The sequence below is a fragment of the Lathyrus oleraceus genome, chromosome 1 (assembly GCF_024323335.1).
Source record: "Lathyrus oleraceus cultivar Zhongwan6 chromosome 1, CAAS_Psat_ZW6_1.0, whole genome shotgun sequence".
Taxonomy (NCBI): Eukaryota; Viridiplantae; Streptophyta; class Magnoliopsida; order Fabales; family Fabaceae; genus Lathyrus; species Lathyrus oleraceus.
Window position 1 is genome coordinate 71,306,150 of NC_066579.1, and position 24,634 is coordinate 71,330,783.

Genomic DNA, 24,634 nt, shown 5'->3' on the forward strand with positions numbered 1-24,634 from the left:
ACCTCACACATTATTTATCGCGTAAATTAAATATAAAATAAAACTACGTAGGGTGTCACACATTCATAACACACATGACCTGCTCCGTAACACGGGTTTCAACAATAAATATCAATACACACATTTGTAATAATGATGTTTACATGACATCTAGCTCATCTGATCAGTATTATATATTCACATAATAAGACATTCATAACTTGTCACTGCATGCTCACTTCCATTTTAAAGTATCATCGCATGGGAATTATCATCACAATTATGAAAGATAAAGCAAGTAATAACATCTAGTCTCAACTTCAATTGTAATAACAAAATAAGAGAGTTGTAGTCAATCAACTCAATATCTTAAGAATTCTCAACAGCAAAATTAGTCTTATGACTTCAACATAATCATAAATAAGGAATAAAATAAGCGTTTAACCCAACCCGATGTTACATGATCAGAGCAAGGTACACTAGTAAAAGTGACAAAATAAAGAAGTAATCAAAGAGCTACCTTCCACTTACTTCAACAATACTACTCTTAAGTATTTGCATGATGCCCATGTAAAGGCAACATTCAAACAGAAGGGGTGATAATTCATTTCAATAATAACGATATAGAATGAAGAATAAAGTACAACATCTACACAATCGTGCACAATAATATATCACATTCTTACATCCAAATCATAATCAATATCATACACGACAACATCTCAATTATCATCAACATCATACAAAACCATATCTCAGTTATCATTAACATCATATGCAACAACATCTCATCCAACAACACATCAACAATAACCAAAACAAATGCAATACTTATGCAATGTACTCAATACCGACTCGACATGCATGTGGTACCAAATATGAACACTCAGGTTCATCTCAATCCATGATCCCCATCATAGGATCGATTCCCTCTTGGAACCGGAGCACACCAAAATCGCTACCATCACCATAGGTAACACTTCACTAATCCCCCATAATAGGAATTAGCTACTCGCACCCGATCCATCACAATGGAATCGAGGCTCACCAAAACCCGTTACCATCAACATAGGTAACGCTTCACTAATTCCCCATAATAGGAATTAGCTACTCGCACCCGACTCATCACCATAAAATCGAGGCTCACCAAAATTGGACCGAAGCCCGTACACCAAGATGCATGACTCTCAAATAACATGCATTAACACAACAAGGTCCCCCTAAAGGATCCCCACACACATCTCATCATTTATGTATCACATCATTCATCATGCAACAACCAATTCATATTACCACATGAATCATATTAACAAACAGCAGCAACTCGTCAACATCTTAACATCATCAACATAACGACATAATTATCACACCATGATATTACAACAATGCAACAATTCATCAAGCAAACGTATAAACCAATACATTTATTAACATAGTAGGCATGTGAATATTATTAAAACCTCTCAATAATCACTACCATATTATAGTTCTGAGTGTTATCTTTCTAACTCTCCAAACGACATCAAAATCGAATTTACGAAATAAAAGTTATGACCAAAATCGTCGAGATGTGTCAACAATTCATTAACCGAACGTATGAACAAAACTTCACCAACACAGTAGGAATATGAATAATACTCAATTAAGTCACTTATCACGATCATATTATATCTCTTAGATTCAGCTTTCTAATACTTCAAACCCCAACCCAAAATGATTCGCGAGTTGAAAGTTATGATCAAAACCGTGCACGAAGGCGTTACTAAAAAGTTGTTGTTTTCTAAAATTTCCAACACAATTTTCATCTTCTTCAACCCAAACAACGTCTATGAAATAATCACCAAAATAATTTTATCCCTAGAACAAAGTTATAGCCCTCTGCTTCATATATCTAACGCTTCAAACAAAACTCGATTTGGACTTACGGATCAAAAGTTATAGCCAAAACGATTTTGACAAAAAAAGACTCCCGCGCTGAGCGCGGTCGTGACGGACAAAATGCAGAATTTTCTGCGTTTTTCATCGTTGGAGGTCTTCCGGACCTCCAATTTCGATTCCGTAAAATGCCAATTATTTATAATATTACAATTCATACAATACTCTAATTATCTAAAGTTAATTTGTAGTTTTAACACAATTAAATCATTTAATCACAGTTTTAAGATTACGCCTAAAACCTTCGAAATTGCAACAATGGTGGATATATGTTCAATCATAAAAATAGAAAAATACACGCACATAAGGGACACGAAATTCATCATATAATAATCATCATAGCATCCAAATTCAAAATTATGAATCAAAACACCCAACCCTAAGGAGGTTAAAGGTTCTTCCATTCTACCCTTCTACCATACTAATTACTATTGGAACATGTTTTCACCCTTACTTGAATTCCTTGCAAAATTTCTGAATTGAAACCTTCACTCTCTTCCCTTGATCACCTTTCCTATTACCTCTTTGCTACTTTTTCTCAAATGTCACGTACTGTGAAAATCTCCCTAAACCTAGGTTTCTCTTAACTTTTTATTTTTAGGGTAAACTTTTCCAAATCACCAACTTGGCCCAAACTTAATTATCTCATATTCCTTCCTCCCACTAACTTTCTAAATTTCTCATATTTGGCCCAATTATTCTATCTTCACTAGTTAATATAATAAAAATATATAAATATTATTTTAATTATCAAAACAATTCTAAATTATTCTACTTACTTCTATCATCCCTCTATACCCCTAACTCAAGGATACATACTCCGCCAACACTCAACCATAAAATAAATCATCAAAATCCACAATTCAAATAATTAAAATATAATAAAATATCTAATAAAAAAACAGGGTGTTACAAATCTCCCCCACTTAAGAAATTTTCGCCCACGAAAATTACATGAGGAAAACATAGTCGAATACGACTCCCTCAGCTGCTTCTCACGCTCCCAATTCATGCTCCCACCAACTGGTCCACCCCAAACTACCTTCACTAAGGCAATCTCTTTACCATGAATCTGCTTCACTTCCCGATCCTCTATCCGCACGGGTGATACATCAACAGTTGGATTATCTCCCACATGCATATCATCCACCTGGATCACATGAGATGGATCCAAAATATATCTCCTCAACTGAGACACATGAAGCACATCATGAAGATTAGCAAGTGGCATCATTAAAGCAATTTGATAGGCCATCTCTCTTATCCTTGGTAAAATTTGGTACGGACCAATAAAACGCGACGTGAACTTTTGAGACTTCAAAGCTCGACCAACACTAATTACAGGCGTAACTCTCAAAAACACATGATCTTCCTCCTGGAACTCAAGTGCTTTCCTTCTCTTGTCATGGTAACTTTTCTGACGACTGCGGTGCTTTCATCCTTTCTTGGATCATCTTGATCTTTTCAGTCGTCTGGTGAATAATATCAGGTCTGAGCATAACACTCTCGCCTGACTCATCCCAACACAAATAAGTTCTACACCTCCTACCGTACAATGCCTCATATGGTTCATTCTGATACTAGAATAGAAATTGTTGTTGTAGGTAAACTCAATCAACGACAAGTAGTTATCCTAAGTACCTCCTTGTTCTAGCACACAAGCCTTCAACAAGTCCTCCAAAGACTGAATAGTCCTCTTTATTTAACCGTCTGCCTACGTAAGATAAGAAGAACTCAACTTCAACATAGTACCCAAAGTAGCCTACAGACTCTCCCAAAACCTCGATGTAAATCTCAGATCTCTATCTGACACAATACTTGAAGGATTACCATTTAGCTTCACAGCCTCAGCAATATACAATTCATCTAGCTTCTGCAAAGGATAATTGATCATCATCGGTACAAAATGAGCCGATTTGGTCAATCTATACACAATCACCCAAATCGAATCGCACCCCTTTGAAGTCTTAGGTAAATCTGTTACAAAATCAATGGAAATACTATCCCATTTCCACTATGGAAAAATCAATGGTTGCATCAGACCCAACGGCTTCTGATGTTTGATCTTTGACTTCTATCAAGTCAAACAAGCATACACAAATTTGGCAACCTCTTTCTTCATTCATGACCACCAAAATATCTTCTTCAAATCTTGATACATATTCGTAGCACCAGGATGAATACTCAATCCACTTATGTGACCCTCCCCAATAATACTCCTCTTAAAGTCGGGTATATCAAAAACACAAACTCTATCTCTGAACATCATCACACCATTTTTATCAACTCGAAAATCACATTCGTTACCTTGGTTGATTAATGTAAGACGATCTATCAAACTCAAATCAGATCTCTGACTTCTCCGATCTCTTCAAGGATACCGCTCGTCAACTTCAACATACCCAACTTCACATTGTTAAGAGTTTCTCCACCCACTAACTCATATCTTTGAATTGCTCATTTAGTTCTAACACTCGAGCCATAAGCATCGACCTGTGTAAAGACTTCTTACTCATCGCATCATCTACACCATTAGCTTTACCCAGATGGTAACTCAAATCAAAATCATAATCCTTCAGAAGTTCAAGCCATCTCCTCTGCCTCATATTCGACTCTTCTGATCAAATGAATATTTCAAACACTTGTGATCACTGAACACTTCAAATTTGGATCCAAATAGGCAGTGCCTCCAAATATTCAACATGAATACCATTGTTGTTAACTCAAGATCATGCGTAGGGTAATTCCTTTTATGAAATCTCAACTATCTCTAAGCATAAGCCACAACTTGACCATTCTGCATCAACATACCTCCCAGACCCATCTTTGAAGCATCACAATATACAACAAAGGATTCACTTGGATCCATCGAAATCAAAATTGGAGCAAACATCAACTTCTTCTTGAGTTCTTGGAAACTCTTTTCACAATGTACATCCCAACATAGGCTTAGCCCTTTCGAGTCAATTGAGTTAACGACAATGCTAAATTTGAAAAATATTTAATGAACTTCATGTAGTAACCAGTCAATCCAAAAAAAAACTTATAATCTCGATGACAGACTTCAGAGTCTCCCATTGTAACACGTCATCTATATTCGATAGATCCACAACTATACCACCACTAGAATCATATGACCAAGGAAACTCACTTCCTTTAACCATAACTCTCATTCGGAAAAACTTTGCATACAAATGGTTCTCTTTCAATGCCTATAATACAATTCTCATATCACTCATAGACTCATACTATCGTCCCTCTTCTTCACTAATAACACCGACACACCCCACGGAGAAACACTTGGTTGAACAAACTTCTTCTCAAGCAAATCTTCTAGTTGCTTCTTTAATTTCTCCAACTCTGAAGTAGACACCCTATAAGAAGTCATCTACACTGGACTAGTACCAGGTACTAAGTCTATAGAAAAGTCCACTTCGCGCTCTGGAGGAAAATCACTAATGTCTCCAGGAAACACTTCAGCAAATTCACACACTCCAGGAAGATCACGAACTACTCCCTGTCCTCTAGCTTCCAATGAAGCTAACATCACAAACACTTGCGCCATATCCTTCATGGATTCTCTCACTTGCTTAACTGATACAAACGTCAACTCTTCACCTCTGTCGAATTCAAATTCACGCTCTAGAGGAAAGTCACAGATATCTTTAGGAAAACATTGGGAGTCACACATCACTGGCATAACACTAGTCGTCACATTGCTCTCTACTCTCTGAGAAACAACATTAAAAATACCTGATCATTTTCCCTAAAGACTCCCCAACTGGACTGGCAGACAGGAATCTCAAATCCAGAACATCTTCAATGTTAGGAACAACATAACTTTAACATCGCATGAGCTCTTGCAATCAGCGGCACACTGCACCAATGTATCAAAATAATTGGTAAACACTTGGTTTAACTCTAACCAATTCATTCTAAGAATGATGTCAACTTGTTCCAACAAAATACAAACCATACACATCCTCAAGGAACACGTCACAATACTCAACACACCACTATCTCATCTTTGGCCAAAACATTGCCTTCCCCCCACAAGGAAGCGACCAACGAGAACACCTGGCCGTATTCGCTCAAGGATATCACCATTTTTCTAACTGACACCATCCTCGAATCTGACCTCTCTTTGGGTTCAAGAAAAGAACAACATTCTCAAAACAGGTTAACTAGCCAACACTACACTCTTGCATGCAGCAACATGATGTCCAAGCTCTATATAGTTGGAACATCCAAGAGAAGCAGACACTTCTCGCCCACTTGTTTCATTCCCAACCTACAAATGGAAAACAAAACAAGCATCGATAGTGTTCTCACACACATGTCGCATACTTGGGAACAAACATAATTAAACAACCTGGTCGGATGGACCGACCTGCTTTGATACCACTAATGTAACACCCTAAACCCCATAAATAATTAATCGCGTGAATTAAATATAAAATAAAACTATATAAGGTGTCACACATTCATAACACACATGACCTGCTCCGTAACATGGGTTTCAATAATAAATATCAATACACACATTTGTAATAATGATGTTTACATGACATCTAGCTCATCTGATCGATATTATATATTCACATAATAAGACATTCATAACTTGTCACTGCATGCTCACTTCCATTTTAAAGTATCATCGCATCGAAATTATCATCACAATTATGGAAGATAAAGTAAGTAATAACATCTAGCCTCAACTTCAATTGTAATAACAAAATAAGAGAGTTGTAATCAATCAACTCAATATCTTAAGAATTCTCAACAACAAAATTAGTCTTATGACTCTAACATAATCATACATAAGGAATAAAATAAGCGTTTAACCCAAGCCGATGTTACATGATCAGAGCAAGGTACCACTAGTAAAAGTGACAAAATAAAGAAGTAATCCAAGAGCTACCTTCCACTTACTTCAATAATACTACTCTTAAGTATCTGCACGATACCCATGTAAAGGCAACATTCAAACAGAATGAGTGAGAATTCATTTCAATACTAACGATATATAATGAAGAATAAAGTATAACATCTACACAATCATGCACAACAATATATCACATTCTTACATCCAAATCATAATCAACGTTATACACGACAACATCTTAATTATCATCAACATCATACAAAACCATATCTCAACTATCATTAACATCATATGCAACAACATCTCATCTAACAATACATAACCAAAAACAATACAAATGCAACACTTATGCAATGTACTCAACACCGACTCGACATGCATGTGGTACCAAATATGAACACTCAAGTTTATCTTACTCCATGATCCCCATCATAGGATCGATTTCCTCTTAGAACCGGAGTACACCAAATTCACTAACATCACCATAGGTAATGCTTCACTAATCCCCCATAATAGGAATTAGCTACTCGCTCCCGATCCATCACAATGGGGTCGAGGTTCACCAAAACTCGTTACCATCAACATAGGTAACACTTCACTAATTCCTTATTCCCCATAATAGTAATTAGCTAATCGCACCCGATACATCACTATAGAATCGAGGCTCGCCAAAATTGGACTGAAGCCCGTTCACCAAGATGCATGACTCTCAAATAGCATGCATTAACACATCAAGGTCCACCTAAAGGATCCCCACACACATCTCATCATTTATGTATCACATAATTCATCATACAACAACCAATTCATGTTACCATATGAATAATATCAACAAACAGCAGCAACTCGTCAACATCTTAACACCATCGACATAACAACATAACAACATAATTATCACACCATGATATTACAACAATGCAACGATTCATCAACCAAACGTATAAACCAATACATTTATTAACATGGTAGACATGTGAATACTATTAAAACCTCTCAACAATCACTACCATGTTATAGTTCTAAGCGTTAGCTTTCTAACACTTCAAACGACATCAAAATCGGACTTACGAAATAAAAGTTATGACCAAAATCGTCGGGATGTGTCAACAATTCATTAACCGAACGTATGAACAAAACTTCACCAACACAGTAGGCATATGAATAATACTCAATCAATTCACTTATCACCATCATATTATATCTCTTAGATTCAGCTTTCTAATGCTTCAAACCTCAACCTAAAATGATTCACGAGTTGAAAGTTATGATTAAAACCGTGCACAAATGCGTTACTAAAAAGTTGTTGTTTTCTAAAATTTCCAACACAATTTTCATCTTCTTCAACCCCAAAAACGTCCATGAAATAATCACCAAAACTATTTTATCCCTGGAACAAAGTTATAGCCCTCTGTTTCATATATCCAACACTTCAAACGACACTCGATTTGGACTTACGGATCAAAAGTTATGGCCAAAACGATTTTGACAAAAAAAACTTCAAAAAAAGACTCCCGTGCTGAGCGCGATCGTGACGCTTCAAAATTATGAATCAAAACACTCAATCCTAAGGAGGTTAAAGGTCCCTCCATTCTACCCTTCTACCATACTAATTACTATTGGAACAAGTTCACACCCCTACCTGAATTCCTTGTAAAAATTCTGAATTGAAACATTCACCCTCTTCCCTTGATCACTATTCCTATTGCCTCTTTGCTCCTTTTTCTCAATTGCCACGTACTGTAAAAATCTCCCTAAACCTAAGTTTCTCTTAACTTTTTATTTTTGGGGTAAACTTTTCCAAATCACCAACTTGGCCCAAACTTAATTATCTCATATTCCTTCCTCCCACTAACTTTCTCAATTTCTCATATTTGCCTAAATTATTCTATCTTCACTAATTAAGATAATAAAAATAAATAAAATATTATTTTTAATTATCAAAATAATTCTAAAGTATTCTACTCACTTCTATCATTCCTCTATACCCCTAACTCGAGGATACATACTCCGCCAACACCCAGCCACAAAATAAATCATCAAAATCCATAATTCAAACAATTAAAATATAATAAAATATCTAATAAAAAAACGGGGTGTTACACCAAACACAAGAGGGAGACGAAGTGAAATGAGTTGATTGAAAATTGAAATCAATTTATGAAAATTGTTTATTTAAAATAACTATTTTAATTTTGATAAACACACATAGATCAAGCATCAGAAATAAAGGAAAAAGATGGAAATAAAGAGAGAAACACAACGAAATTAACATAAAAAGCTGAAATAAAAGAGAGAAGAGATAAAGATAGTGTATATGAGATTTATACATATTCTACTTAACCATTTGGCCTACTCGTGTCTCTAAGAGTTTGCTCTTGAGAGTTTCACAAAACACACAGGTTATGCCCACAAACCTTTTTACAACCAAATAAGATATTTTTACATAGGTTAATCTCCAAACCAAATAAAAGATTTTATTGGTTTAATCCATAAACCAAATAGAACTTTTAATAGGCTAAATGATCAGTAAGTTTTGATACACATTCTTCTATATTTATACTTATGCATTTCCATGTTTTAGTTTGGTTATTTTTCCCTTTTAATGTGTTTTTATAATTTATCTTATTTTTACACTTATTTGTTTTTCGCAGTTTATTTTCAGCATTAGCAGTCTGCACGAATAAATTCATAACTGCAGCTAGGAGTATCAGATCGAGGGGTTCTACCAGTCGTTGGAAAGCTAAGAGAAAGAGCTACGACTTTCATTAAGAAGTCAGAAGCTAATTCGGACTGTAGAATGGTTGAAAAATCAGTTGAAGCTTTCAGCACTAGATTTATATTTTGTGTTGGGTTATTTAGTTTGGGTCTGGGTTATGTTTTGACCAAATTAGGTTTATTCTACTTTTCCTATAACCTAAGCAGCCGAAAACAGTAGACGACATCACTATTCACGAAAATTTGAAAGCTTGTACGAATTTCATGGAGAACTAATCCCTCTGATTCGATCTGCCGTAATTCAGGTTCCAAAACTTGAGATTATTATAATGTTAATTTTAGTTTAATTCCTTTCAATGATATTTTGTGTTTTTGTATGCTTAATTCGATTGCATAAAATATATTGATTCAATTTGGTTGATTGTATGATCCTAACATAGGCACATCACGTTTGCTTAATTCATTTTTGTGTCTGATCAATCATGTTTGCTTAATCCATGAAAACTTATCCCGTTTGCTTAACTCGGACCATAGGATCATACATCTCACAAACATCACCGCACTTGTCATTGAGTTTGTATCTAAATAGGAATAGACAATCCGCTTAGGGTATTAAAATTATATTAATCGATGATAGTAGGAATTGAATCGGTAGATTGAATTATTTCATAATCACTTATTTTATAACATCTTATTTCAAGAATTGCTTTTAATAATCACTTTTTCTTAATCGAACACCAAACCAAACAACCCCCCCTTAATTCGATTTACCTTTGACTAATAATAATCAAGAATCCTTGAGAAAACGATATCCGAGTTAAAATTATCGTCGTACTACGTTTTTGAAAAACACTCGTTTTGACCCGCGCGCGACAGCGGATCAAATTGGCGCCGTTGCCGGGGATTCTTGTAGATTTTAACCATTATTATAGTTTAACTATTATTATAGTCATAGGTGTTGTGTTTTAACATTTTTTTTACCCTAATTTTCTTGTGTTTTGGTGTTTTTGCGTTTTAGGATTAAAAAAAATCTGTTTTTTTAAGAAAATTGTTTCAAATTATTCCGATTCTTTGTCGATTAACTAGGAAATAATCAAGGATCAAAATTCTATTTAGGAACTAAATAGTGGATGTCGTCCTAAAAACCCGAAATTCCTTATTTTTCTATTTTTTATGATTTTTTTTCTGTTTTGATAGTTTTAGAAAATTCCGAAAAAATTCTCAAAAATTTTAATTGACGTCATTAGATTAATTTCGGTGTTAGTTTATTTTTCTGAATTTATTTTAATCGTTTTCCTTCATTGTGTATGTTTTTGACTATGACTGATAATAGAACCTTAAGGCAATTGGCTGCACCTGATGTGAATTATAATGGCTTGTGTATTGATTATGATGTTGTTGCTGTTCCTTTTGAATTAAAATCGGGTTTAATACACTTGTTGCCCAAGTTTAATGGTCTTGCAGGTGAGGATCCGCACAAACATTTGAAAGAATTCCAGGTGGTGTGTTCTACACCATTGAAGCCTGAAGGGATCACTGAAGATCACATCAAACTTCGAGCTTTTCCTTTTTCATTGCAGGGTGCAGCAAAGGATTGAATATATTATCTCGAGCCAAATTCAATTGCAAGCTGGAATGCCCTGAAAAAAGTGTTCTTAGAGAGATATTTTCCTGCCTCTAGAGTTGTCTCGATAAGAAAGGAGATTTGTGGTATTAGACAGAGTAATGAGTCATTGACCGACTATTGGGAGAAATTCAAACACTTGGTATCCAACTGCCCTCAGCACCAGATCACCGAGCAACTACTCATCCAGTACTTTTATGAGGGTTTGATACCGATGGATAGGAACATTCTTGATGTTGCTAGTGGTGGAGCACTTGTTGCTAAGACTCTAGCTGCTGCCAAAGCCCTTATCGAAAATATGTCCCTTAATTCCCAACAGTTCACTACTAGAGACAATTCTGTGCAAAGCAAAGGCGTGAATCAAATTCAGCTTTCTTCCAACAAAGCTTTAGAGACCAGAATTGACGAGCTCACTGCCTTAGTCAAACAACTGACAGTAGCAAAACCTCAAACAACAACAGTGTGTGGTATTTGTACTTCTCATGAGCACCCGACCGATACTTGTCCTATTCTGAGAGACGAGTCCATTATTAAGCTGTCTCAAGCTTATGCAGCCAACCTTTACAATTAGAACATGTACAATAATACTCATGACCTGTCCACCAACAAATACCATCCCAATTGGAGGAACCATCCCAACCTTCGATATGAAAACCCACAATAGAACCCACCTCAAGTGGCTGCCCATGCACCTTCCGGACCATCCTTAGAAGATCTTGTCAAACAAATGGCCGCCAACAATCTCCAATTCCAACAAAGGACTGATTCTAGCATTCAGACCTTGAACACGCAAATGGGACAACTTGCTACTCAAATAAATAACATGCAAGCCCAAGGGTCGAACCAGCTTACAGCCCAAACAGTTGTCAATCCAAAGGATTCTAATGCTAATGTGAGTGCGATTTCGTTGAGATCTGGAAAGGTTACAGAAACAGCCCCTGAAAAAAATTAAAAAATTATTGAGGTAACATCTGAACCTGAACCTACTCCATCTGAACCTATTTCATCTAAAAAAATTAAAGAAAAGGAGTATGTGCCACCAGTCCCCTTCCCACATAGAGTTCTAAAAAATAAAAGAATTGAGGAGGGAGACAAGGAAAGAGAGATATTGGATGTTTTTAGAAAAGTTGCGGTAAATATTCCGCTTCTTGATGTAATTAAACAAGTTCCTAAGTATGCAAAGTTTCTGAAGGCTTTGTGTACAAATAAGAGGAGGATTAAAGGAAGTGAGAGAGTTAAGTTGGGAAGAAATATTTATGCTTTTATTCAGCCCAAGCCTTCATCTGAAAAAGTTACAGGCGAGAAAAATGTTTCAGCCATCACTCAGCTCTTGCCACAAAAGCAGAAGGATCCGGGAACTTTTACTGTCCCTTGTACCACCGGGGATAGTAAATTCGAGAATTGCATGCTTGATTTGGGAACGGGCATTAATGTTATGCCTACTTCTATTTATAATAACCTTAATCTTGGTCCTATGCAACATACAGGTTTGATCGTCCAACTGGCGAACATGAGCAATGCACGCCCGACTGGCGTAGTGGAAGATGTCCTTGTCCAAGTTAACGATTTAATTTTTCCTGCAGATTTTTACATTCTGGACATGGAAGGAGAGACTAAGACAAGCATAACTCCCATCATTTTAGGCAGACCATTCATGAAAACGGCGAAGACAAAAATTGATGTTGACGATGGAACCATGTCCATGGAATTTGGTGACATTGTCGCAAAATTTAACATTTTCGATGCCATGAAACACCCCTTGGAAGAGCATTCCATTTTTCATATGGAATTGATATCTGAGCTGGTTGAGGACACTTGTTCTGATTTATTTTCACTTGATTTTCCATCTTTATCTGGTTTCGATGATATTTACTCATGTGTTGATTGTACTGACACTAATCTTTGTGTTGTGTGTGCTGAGATTGATGCTTCCTTGCAGCCTGATACATTTTCTACAGGTGAAGTTGTTGCCGATGAAGCTATTTTTGCAGTTGATGCTCTTGACATCCCAGCTGCCCCAAGCATTCCATCCATCGAGCAACCCCCGTCTTTAAAGCTGAAACAGCTCCCTGAAAATCTGAAATACGCTTATTTAGAGACTAATGAAAAACTCCCTGTTATTATTTCTTCTAACCTTGATTTAGATCAGGAAGACAAGCTTTTGCAGGTTTTAAAGAAGCACAAGAAGGCAATCGGGTGGACATTAGTCGACCTCCCAGGTATTAGTCCGTCAATGTGCATGCACAGGATATTACTTGAGGACGGAGCGAAAACAGTAAGGCAACCCCAAAGGAGGCTTAATCCTTTGATTCTTGATGTTGTGAAGAATGAGGTAACCAAACTCTTGCAAGCATGTGTCATTTATCCTATCTCTGACAGTAAATGGGTAAGCCCAGTGCAGGTTGTACCTAAGAAATCAGGACTCACGGTGGTAAAAAATGAAAAGAATGAACTTGTTCCCACAAGAGTTCAGAATAGCTGGAGAGTTTGTATTGATTACAGGAGATTGAACCAGGCTACGAGAAATGATCACTTTCCTTTACCGTTCATTGACCAAATGCTTGAACGGCTTGCTGGTAAATCACATTACTGTTTTCTTGATGGTTTTTCAGGTTACTTTCAGATTCATATTGCATCGAAGATCAAGAGAAGACCACTTTTACTTGTCCCTTCAGTACTTTTGCTTATAGGAGGATGCCTTTTGGTCTTTGCAATGCTCTTGGCACTTTCCAGCGATGCATGGTTAGCATTTTTTCCGATTTCATTGAAAATTGCATGGAAGTCTTTATGGACGATTTCACTGTCTATGGTTCCTCTTTTGATGCATGCTTGAGCAGTTTAAGCTTGATTTTAGAAAGATGCATCGAAACTGATCTCGTTTTAAATTATGAAAAATTCCACTTTATGGTTGATTAGGGAATTGTATTGGGTCACATAACGTCAGAAAAAGGAATTTCTGTTGACCCTGCTAAAATAGATGTGATTTCTACACTGCCTTACCCTTCTTGTGTTCGCGAGATTCGTTCTTTTCTTGGTCATGGAGGTTTTTACAGGCGTTTCATCAAGGATTTCAGCAAGATAGCTCTTCCGCTGTCAAACTTGTTGAAGAATGATGTCACTTTCAACTTCGATGACAAATGCAAACAAGTGTTTGACTTCTTAAAGAAAGCATTGACCTCCGCTCCCATAATCCAGCCACCAGACTGGACCCTCCCTTTTGAGATTATGTGTGATGCGTCTAATTATGTTGTTGGGGTTGTCCTTGCACAAAGGGTTGACAGGGCTGCCTATGTTGTTTACTATGCTTCTAGAACTTTAGATTCTGCACAGTCAAATTACACTACCACTGAAAAAGAACTGCTAGCTATTGTTTTTGCTCTTGATAAATTCAGATCATATTTGCTAGGTTCCAAGTTTGTTGTTTTTACTGACCATGCATCATTAAAGTACTTGTTGAAGAAGTCGGATGCAAAACCGAGATTGATTCGGTGGATGTTGTTGCTCCAAGAATTTAATGTAGAGATTAAAGACAAAAGTGGAGCTGAGAACTTAGTGGCTGACCACTTGAGCAGGATAGAGAGACATGCAAATCCTTTTCCTATTCAGGATGACTTTCCTGATGAGCAGCTTTTTATTTTGCATGGGATTACACCTTGGTTTGCTGACATTGTTAATTTTCTTGTTGCTGGTGTTTTTCCTACAGGTGCATTTAGATCACAGATTCACAAACTCAAGAGTGATGCCAAATATTATGTTTGGGATGATCCATATCTTTGGAAGTTTGGTAGTGATCAGGTAATTAGGAGATGTGTCCCCGACTATGAGATTGAATCCATTTTGAAATTTTCTCATGCATCTTAAGTCGGCAGACACTTTGGTCCGCAAAGGACTGCAAGAAAAGTCCTTGATTTAGGTTTCTATTGGCCAACTGTTTTTAAGGATGCTTATGATACTTACCGCACTTGTAAAGAGTGCCAGATAGCAGGTACAAATATCACTCGCAAGAGTGAAATGCCTCAGCAACCTATGCTTTTCTGTGAGGTATTTGATGTATGGGGAATCAACTTCATGGGTCCCTTTCCTGTATCATTTGGTTTCCTTTACATTTTGCTTGTTGTTGATTATGTTTCAAAGTGGGTGGAAGCTATCCCCATTAGGACTAATGATTCTAGAGTTGTTGCAGATTTTGTCAGGTCTAATATCTTTTGCAGGTTTGGAATACCACGAGCTATCATAAGTGACCAAGGCACTCATTTCTGTAACCGCACCATGGAAGCTTTACTCCGAAAGTATGGAGTTGTGTACAAAGTCTCTACTGCATATCACCCACAAACTAATGGGCAAGCTGAGATCTCAAACAGGGAGATCAAACAGGTTTTAGAGAAAATGGTGCAGCCAAACAGGAAGGACTGGAGTCGTCGTCTAGAAGACGCACTTTGGGCCCAAAGAACAACTTTCAAGACACCCATTGGGTTGTCTCCTTATCGATTGTTTTTGGTAAGGCATGTCATCTTCCTGTTGAGATAGAACACCGTGCTTATTGGGCGGTGAAAAGTTGTAATTTGGAGATGCAACAAGCAGGTATTGAAAGAAAACTCCAATTAGAACAGCTGGAAGAGCTTAGACTAGAGGCTTATGAAAGCTCTAGGGTTTATAAAGAGAAAACTAAGCACTTCCATGATAAAATGATTTCTAGGAAGGAATTTTCTGTGGGCCAACATGTTTTACTGTTTAACTCCCGCCTTAAGCTTATGGTTGGGAAACTTCGATCCAAATGGATTGGCCCTTTTGTTATTACTAATGTTTTCCCTTATGGTGGAGTAGAAATAAAAAGTGTAGGTACTAACAAGACTTTCAAAGTTAATGGGCAACGCTTGAAGCTATTCCATGAAAGTTCAATGACTGAAGATGTCAGCATAGAGGAGTTTTCTTTGGAAGCACCTAACTACCCTGCAACTTGATCAGGGAGTCTTTCTTTCCTTCTCTCTACTTTATTAGTAATGTCTTTTCATTAAGGGCAATGCTTATTTTATGTGTGGGGGAGGGAAATCGTTTGTTTCATTTGTTTTCCTTGTTTTTGTTAGTGTTTTGTTTGTTTTCAGTCATAAAAAATAAAAAAAATGCATCTTCTTGAAAGTTTTAGGCTATAGACTGACTAATTTGAGATTAGTTTGCGGAGACTTGGGAAAAATTCACAAGATCGGTATCGTCTTAACACCGTAAGTCTTCTGCATATGGAAATTGATTCAAATTCTTATTATGTTTTAGCCTTAAATTCTCATTCTCTGACAGCTCTTGAGTAGTTTATTTCAGCAGTCAGCACCATCTCACACACACTCTACACAGAGAAGCCGATGAATATAAGTGAGTATTCTGAAAGAAAAAAAAAGAGAAAGAAAAGGGAATGCACCTTCTAAGTTTGGTGACCCTCACCCGGTCACTTAATCCAATGGATGTAGAACCTTCAATTTTTTTTTGAAAATAAGACTCGTTGTCAGTTGGTTCAGCGGTTTTTGGTGCTGAACTTGGTAGGGCGGATTACGGTCCGATCCCCCCAACTACAATTGAGTAAGCAAAGGGTTATGCCACGTAAGTACTAGAATCCCGTGCAAAAAGGATCAGAGTCACTAACCGTTCACCTTGCTATGGGTGTGTGGAGATAACGGGCTTAATGTGATTGCGCCTGAATGAAAAAGAGCAAAAAGAAGGATGAGTAAGTTAGACTTTAACATAATAACATGATTCAAGTCAATTTGTGTATTCAGGAGGTTTATGACTATACAATTGTGGATTAGTGTTCCTACGATATCCTTAGTGTGAAAGACTAGTACCTATCGATGCAAACTTAACCGAAGAAGACTTGTAGCCTAGGATGAGTAACTAATGATGTGTTTGTGTTTTCTTTGTTTTATTTTAAATTTTGCTCGGAGTGCAAAAGTTCAAGTGTGGGGGAATTTGATCAGTACATTTTGATGCACATTCTTCTATATTTATACTTATGCATTTCCATGTTTTAGTTTGATTATTTTTCCCTTTTAATGTGTTTTTATAATTTATCTTATTTTTACACTTATTTGTTTTTCGCAGTTTATTTTCAGCATTAGCAGCCTGCACGAATAAATTCATAACTGGAGCTAGGAGTATCAGATCGAGGCATGCTACCAGTCATTGGAAAGCTAAGAGAAAGAGCTACGACTTTCATGAAAAAGTCAGAAGCTAATTCGAATTGTAGCATGGTTGAAAAATTCGTTGAAGCCTTCTGCACTAGATTTATATTTTGTGTTGGGTTATTTAGTTTGGGTCTGGGTTATGTTTTGATCAAATTAGGTTTATTCTACTTTTCCTATAACCTAAGCAGCCGAAAACAGTAGACGACATCACTATTCACGAAAATTTGAAAGCTTGTATGAATTTCATGGAGAACTAATCCCTCTGATTCGATCTGCCGTAATTCAGGTTTCAAAACTTGAGATTATTATAATGTTAATTTTAGTTTAATTCCTTTCAATGATATTTTGTGTTTTTGTATGCTTAATTCGATTGCATGAAATATATTGATTCAATTTGGTTGATTGTATGATCCTAACATAGGCACATCACGTTTGCTTAATTCGTTTTTGTGTCTGATTAATCATGTTTGCTTAATCCATGAAAACTTATCCCGTTTGCTTAATTCGGACAATAGGATCATACATCTCACAAACTTCACTGCGCTTGTCATTGAGTTTGTATCCAAATAGGAATAGACAATCCGCTTAGAGTATTAAAATTATATTAATCGATGATAGTAGGAACTGAATCGGTAGATTGAATTATTTCATAATCACTTATTTCATAATAGCTTATTTCAAGAATTGCTTTTAATAATCATTTTTTCTTAATCGAACACCAAACCAAACAACCCCCGCCCTTAATTTTATTTACCTTTGAATAATAATAATCAAGAATCCTTGAGAGAACGATATCCGAGTTAAAATTGTCGCCGTACTACGTTTTTGAAAAACACTCGTTTTGACCCGCGCGCTTGGTGTAATCCATAAACCAAATAGAACTTTTAATAGGCTAAACTCAAGAATTAAACATGGCTTTTAACACTATATAAGCTCAAGAACCAAATAGAACTTTTAACACAGGACAAACTTAATAACCTACGACCAATCTTTTATACGTGATTAAATTGCAAAATTTACAAAATTAAATCCATAAGAGAATCACACTCTTGGATAAAGCAAATAAAGCACAACACCGATTTATAACAAATCTCTCACAAGGGATTTTCGGCCTTTCGGAAATACAAAAATCTTCATGAAAAGCAAGAATAAAAATAGATAGCGAGTAGAAGAAGAATATAAAGTTTTTTAATAAAAAATTCAGGACTCAATGAAATAAAGATAAACCTCATTTATATAGAAAAAAAATTAGTTCAAAATGAAAATAATTAATAGACCATTTAAATAATTTAATCGATTAACCATAGTTCTTAATCACTTAAAACCTTTAAAAATATTGAAAACATAATACAAAAAAGAAAACCCTAAAATGAGTATGTGTACTAATTGATTAAAAGTTTTTCTAATAAATTAAGAGATCATTTATTCTACTCTAATTGACTGGACTATGTCCTTAATCGATTAGATCGTGTAAAAATTTCCCTAATTGATTAGAATAATCCTTATTCCATTCTACATAAGCCTGAATAGGTTTTCAAGACATTTTATAAAGAAAAGCGGGTTTTAAAAATATTTTCTAGGTTGTGTATGATTGTCATAGTACATTAGGACTTACTCTTGACCTTTTATATTTTAACTAATCACTATAAAACACGACACACATAATTAGACGCACTTCAAGTTCCCTTGTCGTATACATCCACGATTTAACACTTCAATCAAAACATGAATCTTCTAAATGACGAGGCTTGCAATATCTTTTTGATCATGTGTCATAATTATTGACTTTGATAGTAGGAATTAACTCTCCCGGTCACATAAAACTCTCCACACCCACAAGTCATTTGATCTATGAAGTTATTATCTTCAAAGCTGCTTCATCACTTGTCATCATCAAAAGCTATCAGATGATCATAAAACATATAAATCTATAGAAAAAACTAAATTGTCTTGTTGAGAAGTCAAGATACCAACCCCAAAAGCCATGTCATCATTATTCTTTTTTGGTAGTAATAGATTTAAAGATCAGTTTAGATACTTATCAATCACATCTCATGTATTTTTTAAATCTTGTCTAATCCATTTATTTTTATTTTTAATCTAAATTTTCTCTCTCCCACAAAAAAAAAGTTATCTCGTTGAATAATATCAAATATTTTTTTGTTTATGTGTTCGTTAAAAACTAAAGAGATGACATTTATTATTTTTAATTTTTATAATCTTAAATGATCCTAATATTTCCGCTCTTTTAATATTATTTTTTGATTTGTTAAAATTTGAAGATTTATTTCCTTTAAAATATCTAACTACTTCCCCATATTTCCCCCTCGGAGTCTACATGAGGAAGAAAAAAAAGTTTCTTCCACTATAAGCATTTGTTCTTTTGGAATTCTTAGTCATTAAATTATAACATGGTTGAGTATAAAATAAAAGACTCATAGAGCAACCAAATCCACAACGAAAAACTTTATTTAAAATTTAAAATTTTCGTCAAACATATTATAAATGTTTCGATAGAGAAATTAAAGCAAAAGCAAAAAGTCAATCAAAACATTTTGGACCAACTACCACTTCATTCCATTTTCTTTCACATTTAAAATTCCGTCCAATCTATAGATATTTTATTGAATCTTCATAAATAAAAAATCTACAAAATGATAAACAAAACTTCAAAATTGATTAAAATGATCTACTTCTATCAAATGTCATAAATACTTTTGCGTAAACTTAGAAAAAAAATCACTTATTTTTACGTGCCTCTTCTTTCAAGCAAGAGGTAACTGCTTAAGCCACGCGTAACTCACTAAAGATCTTAATTCAATCCTAACCGTCCATCGGATTCGGAATCTAATCTACACTCATCAACGGTCCAGATTCTCCTAAAAATCACGTTGTCGAATATAGCATCACCACATAAATATCTGGGTCCCACGCCTTACGTGTAATCCTAATCCATTTCAAGCTTTTCATCCCAAAAACCGTAGCTAAAAAGTAAAATATAGAAATCTACCCAATTATACTCCGCCACGTGGCATTCCGACATAAACCACCGACTTCGGCCTCGTAAAACATAAGTGCTTTTGGCTTCTTTTTTTTGTTTTGATTTTGTGAAACACAAATCTCTTCATAAACCTTCATTCAAATTTGTTGTGTTTCACTTTGATCCGATTCTAGGTATTATTAATTTCGTTCATTTTCTGCATATTTTTGGATTTGTTATTCAAAAGATTGAATTCTGAAGAGGGGTTTCAAGAAAGATTAAAACTTTGGATGAAAAAAAATAACCCCATGATGCAACGTTTGGTTGATCATGTCCTCGTCGTCACTAAAGAGTAAGTTGGACATTTGTTTTTGTTTTTTTCCAATGAAGTTTTGTAGTGTAATTAGATTATTATTAAGAGGGTTTTTGATGAAATGATTAAATGATAAGCAATTTTTTGGTGAATTATTGTTGTTGGATTCTGCTGATTATGGATGATATTATATTAATTAAATGCTTAATTGGTATTATTGGATTGTTTAATGGAGTTAAATTTTTCTTTTGGTTCTGTTATACTTCAATGATATCCACCAATTTTCAAGCATGTTTTCATTTTTTGGTGTTTTAATTAATTGTTAATCTAAAGGATTTGGCTAAAAGTCTGCTTAATCTGTTACTTTGTTGGAATGATTTAGCAAAAAAATCATGCTTGTTAGGGTTTTAATGGTTTTTTGTGCAGGTCAGTGAAAGCTGTTACTTGTGAGTCATTGAACAATATTGTTAGGATAATCAATGGAATATCTGCACTTTTGTTGGCATTACTTCCTGGAAATGCGAAAATACTCGAAGGTATTCATGGTTGGGAACTCAGACCGACTTTTCGAGGACCGCGGTTTCCGCGTTGGATGGAGAAGTAAGAATTTTCGTTATCGCATTAGTAGTTATAACACGAAGTTTTGGTATGAAATGCTGTCAAATAACGGCACTATTCACTTCACCGTATCTTTTCCTTTTGTAGTGGCGCGTCGTCTTTCAACCAATTCATCCACGAACTTTCTATGGATTCCGATAACTCAAGCCTCGAGTACTCATCATCGGGAGAAGAAGATATTGATAGATATGAATGCCCTCCGTCTCCGGCATCTCATAGTTCTAGAGCTTCTGAAGCTGCTTTTGCTAGAAACAGTAGGCATCAGATGAACTGGATCCAATATATCTTACTTTGGATTTTACTTCCTGTAAAATTCTTGATGAGGATTCCGCTGCGTCTTCTCCATTTAGCTTATTTTGTGGTGTTAAAAGTACTACATATCTCTAGAGAGAAACGCCCTTCACATTTACATGCATATAGGAGAGTGCAAAGCATCAAGGATCAATTTATCCACCGTGCTACTGATAGGAGACGCGGCATTGTAGAGGTTCGTAGCAACAATTTCTATTGATTAAAATTTTCACTATGTTTATAAAGATTTTTTGCACTGACAAGAAATCGTAATCGTCAAATATTGCTAAGTAATTTTTTTTTGTCAAACAGGATCTTCATCTCGGCATAGAGATATGTATAGAAACTGTCTTTGATGTTGTTCGTAAAGGAGCACATCTTCTTCTATCTCCAACAAAAGCTTTTGGTGCATTATTCAGGTTGTTTTGGTCTCACGAAAGTGGCAATGAAGAATTTCGCTATTCTGCTGAGGATGCATCGACTTCTACATCCACGCTGGGGGACGGAGACCCTGCATCTTCTGAGAGGAAAATCAACTACCAGTCTTTGAATACAGAAGCGCGGACATGTCAGGATGTCATAACAGATCTCGGGTAATTTCTGTCGTGTAGCTTCCTTCATATACAATCTGAATTGGTTGCAGCCGGAAATCTCACACATTCGTGTAGCCAGAACATCGGTCGTCGTTGGATCGAGCCCAAATGGTTCAAAATTTATATCAGATTTTCTTTATATTTTACGAGATTGAAATCTAGACCGTTTGATCTCGATCCAACAACCACCTATGTGTTGGATTTGTTGATTAGAAGCAATCCAAATTCCTTTATATATGTTTTTCGTTTTATTTTGGTGTCTTATTTTCCAACTTCATGATTTCTCATTATACTTGTGACAGGTATCCGTACGAAGCTATTCACGTAATTACTGCTGACGGATATATTCTTCTTTTGGAAAGAATACCCAGGTAAAACATTCACTTTTTACTGAATATTAAATGGATCTTCGTTGATTCGATGATATACCCCTTTGAGTTCAGCACTTATTTATGACGTCCAAACGGGCACTCCTATGACCGTGTGTCCGCTTTGTTTAGTATGCACACATGTGAAAATATAAACGTAACTTTAGTACTATGGAATTCAGAAATGGATATGTCTAATCCAGTAGTCTTATTTCACAGGCGAGATGCTAAAAAAGCTGTTTTTCTTCAGCATGGTGTTTTTGATTCATCAATGGGGTGAGTTATGTTATCTCTATTTTGCTCGGTTCTTGCTTGATTATGCGATTTAATTTACTTATGCAAGTTCAAGGATTTATTTAGTATAGTATACACGTTTGGAAACTCATATTTGGAAGAAAAATATTTCAGCGATTTAGTTAACTTATAAACCTTTTTTGTTATTTTGATTCAGTTGGGTATCGAATGGTGTTGTTGGTTCTCCAGCTTTTGCGGCGTATGATCAAGGTTTGTTATATAGTTATCAAGTTAATATATGTGCTGTCGTAAACAATTTTTTTTCCTTCAGTATTATTAATGTAAAGTTTTTGTTCTATCTGCAGGGTATGATGTATTTCTTGGGAATTTTCGCGGATTGGTTTCCAGAGAACATGTCAACAAGAACATATCATCGCGTCAGTAAGTTCTCAAAACAAACCTCATCGATGCTGTTTTGTTGATTAAACTATGTGATTTCTGTTTTGTTGTTTGAGTTTGATTTGATATAATCTGGTTTTGTATCGTATGCAGATATTGGCAGTACTCTGTCAACGAGCATGCGACCGAGGATATTCCTGCTATGATAGAGAAAATCGATGAAGTGAAAACTGCTGAATTAAAGCTTAGTAAACCTGATATCGAGGAGGAAACCGATGACGATCAGCTTTACAAGCTTTGTGCAATTTCTCATAGTTTAGGAGGAGCTGCTATGATAATGTATATTGTTACGCGAAGGATAGAAGAGAAGCCACATAGGCTTTCAAGATTGATTTTACTATCTCCGGCCGGTTTTCACGATGATTCTAACATAGTTTTTTCTATGGCAGAGATTCTATTAACTATTGCGGCTCCCGTTTTGTCTCATGTTGTGCCTGCGTTTTATATACCTACGCGATTTTTTCGCATGCTTGTGTTTAAGTTAGCTCGGGATCTTCATAACCTACCTGCAGTTGGAGGATTAGTTCAAACCTTAATGAGTTATGTTGTTGGTGGAGATAGCTCAAATTGGGTCGGAGTTTTAGGACTACCGCACTACAACATGAACGACATGCCGGGCGTGTCTTTTCGTGTTGCTCTCCATCTTGCACAGATTAAACGTGTTGGAAGGTTTAGAATGTTCGATTACGGAAGTGCCTCTGCCAATAGACAAGTGTACGGTTCGCCCGAGCCTCTGGACTTAGGTAAACACTACGGACTCATCGACATTCCTGTTGATCTTGTTTCTGGACATAAAGACAAAGTTATAAGACCTTCAATGGTAAAGAGACACTATAGATTGATGAAAAATGCTGGCGTAAATGTTTCGTATAACGAATTTGAATATGCGCATTTGGACTTCACGTTCTCGCACCGGGAAGAACTCTTGTCATATGTTATGTCACGCATGTTGCTCGTTGATCAAAACTCAAAGTATCATCGCGACTAGTTTGTTCAAATGTTGTCGAACTGGAAAGCTAGGCGAGCCGAGTCGATAAGTTAATATTTTTGGGTGTAAACAACAGTTCCTCCCAACTCATGTACTTTTGCCATTTGTATGATTGATTATAGAGCTGTTATGTTACAAATTTACATGTTGTAAAATAGTGTTCTGATTATCAGAACTGAACAAAGGCTAAGAGTGTAGTTTAAATTTGTATCATATGTTAGTAGTTTACTATACTCTTGTGGCAATTTGATGTTGTCATTTCACTAGACTTCAAATATGGAATTCTATTTTCTTTTGGCTAAGGAAAATGATTCTCTATTTATACTATTTATTGCTAGAATAGAATACTACATTATTCCCTATTTTTAATATGGCATAGCAAACTCTCATTAGGGTTTTTTCTTAACTAGTGGAAATACTCACCACTATGTTAGAATGACGGGTGAGAATAACACTATAATGCAACAACTTGTACTTGATGG

General features: G+C 35.8%; 2 protein-coding genes across 2 annotated transcripts; one reads left to right on the forward strand and one right to left on the reverse strand.

Annotated features, from left to right (window-relative positions):
• Positions 1-3,676: 3,676 nt before the first annotated feature.
• On the reverse strand, positions 3,677-5,302 carry LOC127091898 (uncharacterized). The gene is made up of 4 exons (XM_051030628.1): positions 5,213-5,302; positions 4,978-5,126; positions 4,726-4,898; positions 3,677-3,891 (listed from the first exon to the last, which is right to left on the reverse strand). The coding sequence occupies exons 1-4, from the start codon at positions 5,300-5,302 to the stop codon at positions 3,677-3,679; spliced, it is 627 nt and encodes a 208-aa protein (XP_050886585.1).
• Positions 5,303-20,335: 15,033 nt separating this feature from the next.
• On the forward strand, positions 20,336-24,479 carry LOC127115918 (uncharacterized). The gene is made up of 9 exons (XM_051047337.1): positions 20,336-20,640; positions 21,028-21,201; positions 21,307-21,706; positions 21,823-22,103; positions 22,406-22,474; positions 22,691-22,747; positions 22,923-22,975; positions 23,071-23,146; positions 23,258-24,479. The coding sequence occupies exons 1-9, from the start codon at positions 20,579-20,581 to the stop codon at positions 24,150-24,152; spliced, it is 2,067 nt and encodes a 688-aa protein (XP_050903294.1). The 5' UTR covers positions 20,336-20,578; the 3' UTR covers positions 24,153-24,479.
• Positions 24,480-24,634: the final 155 nt, after the last annotated feature.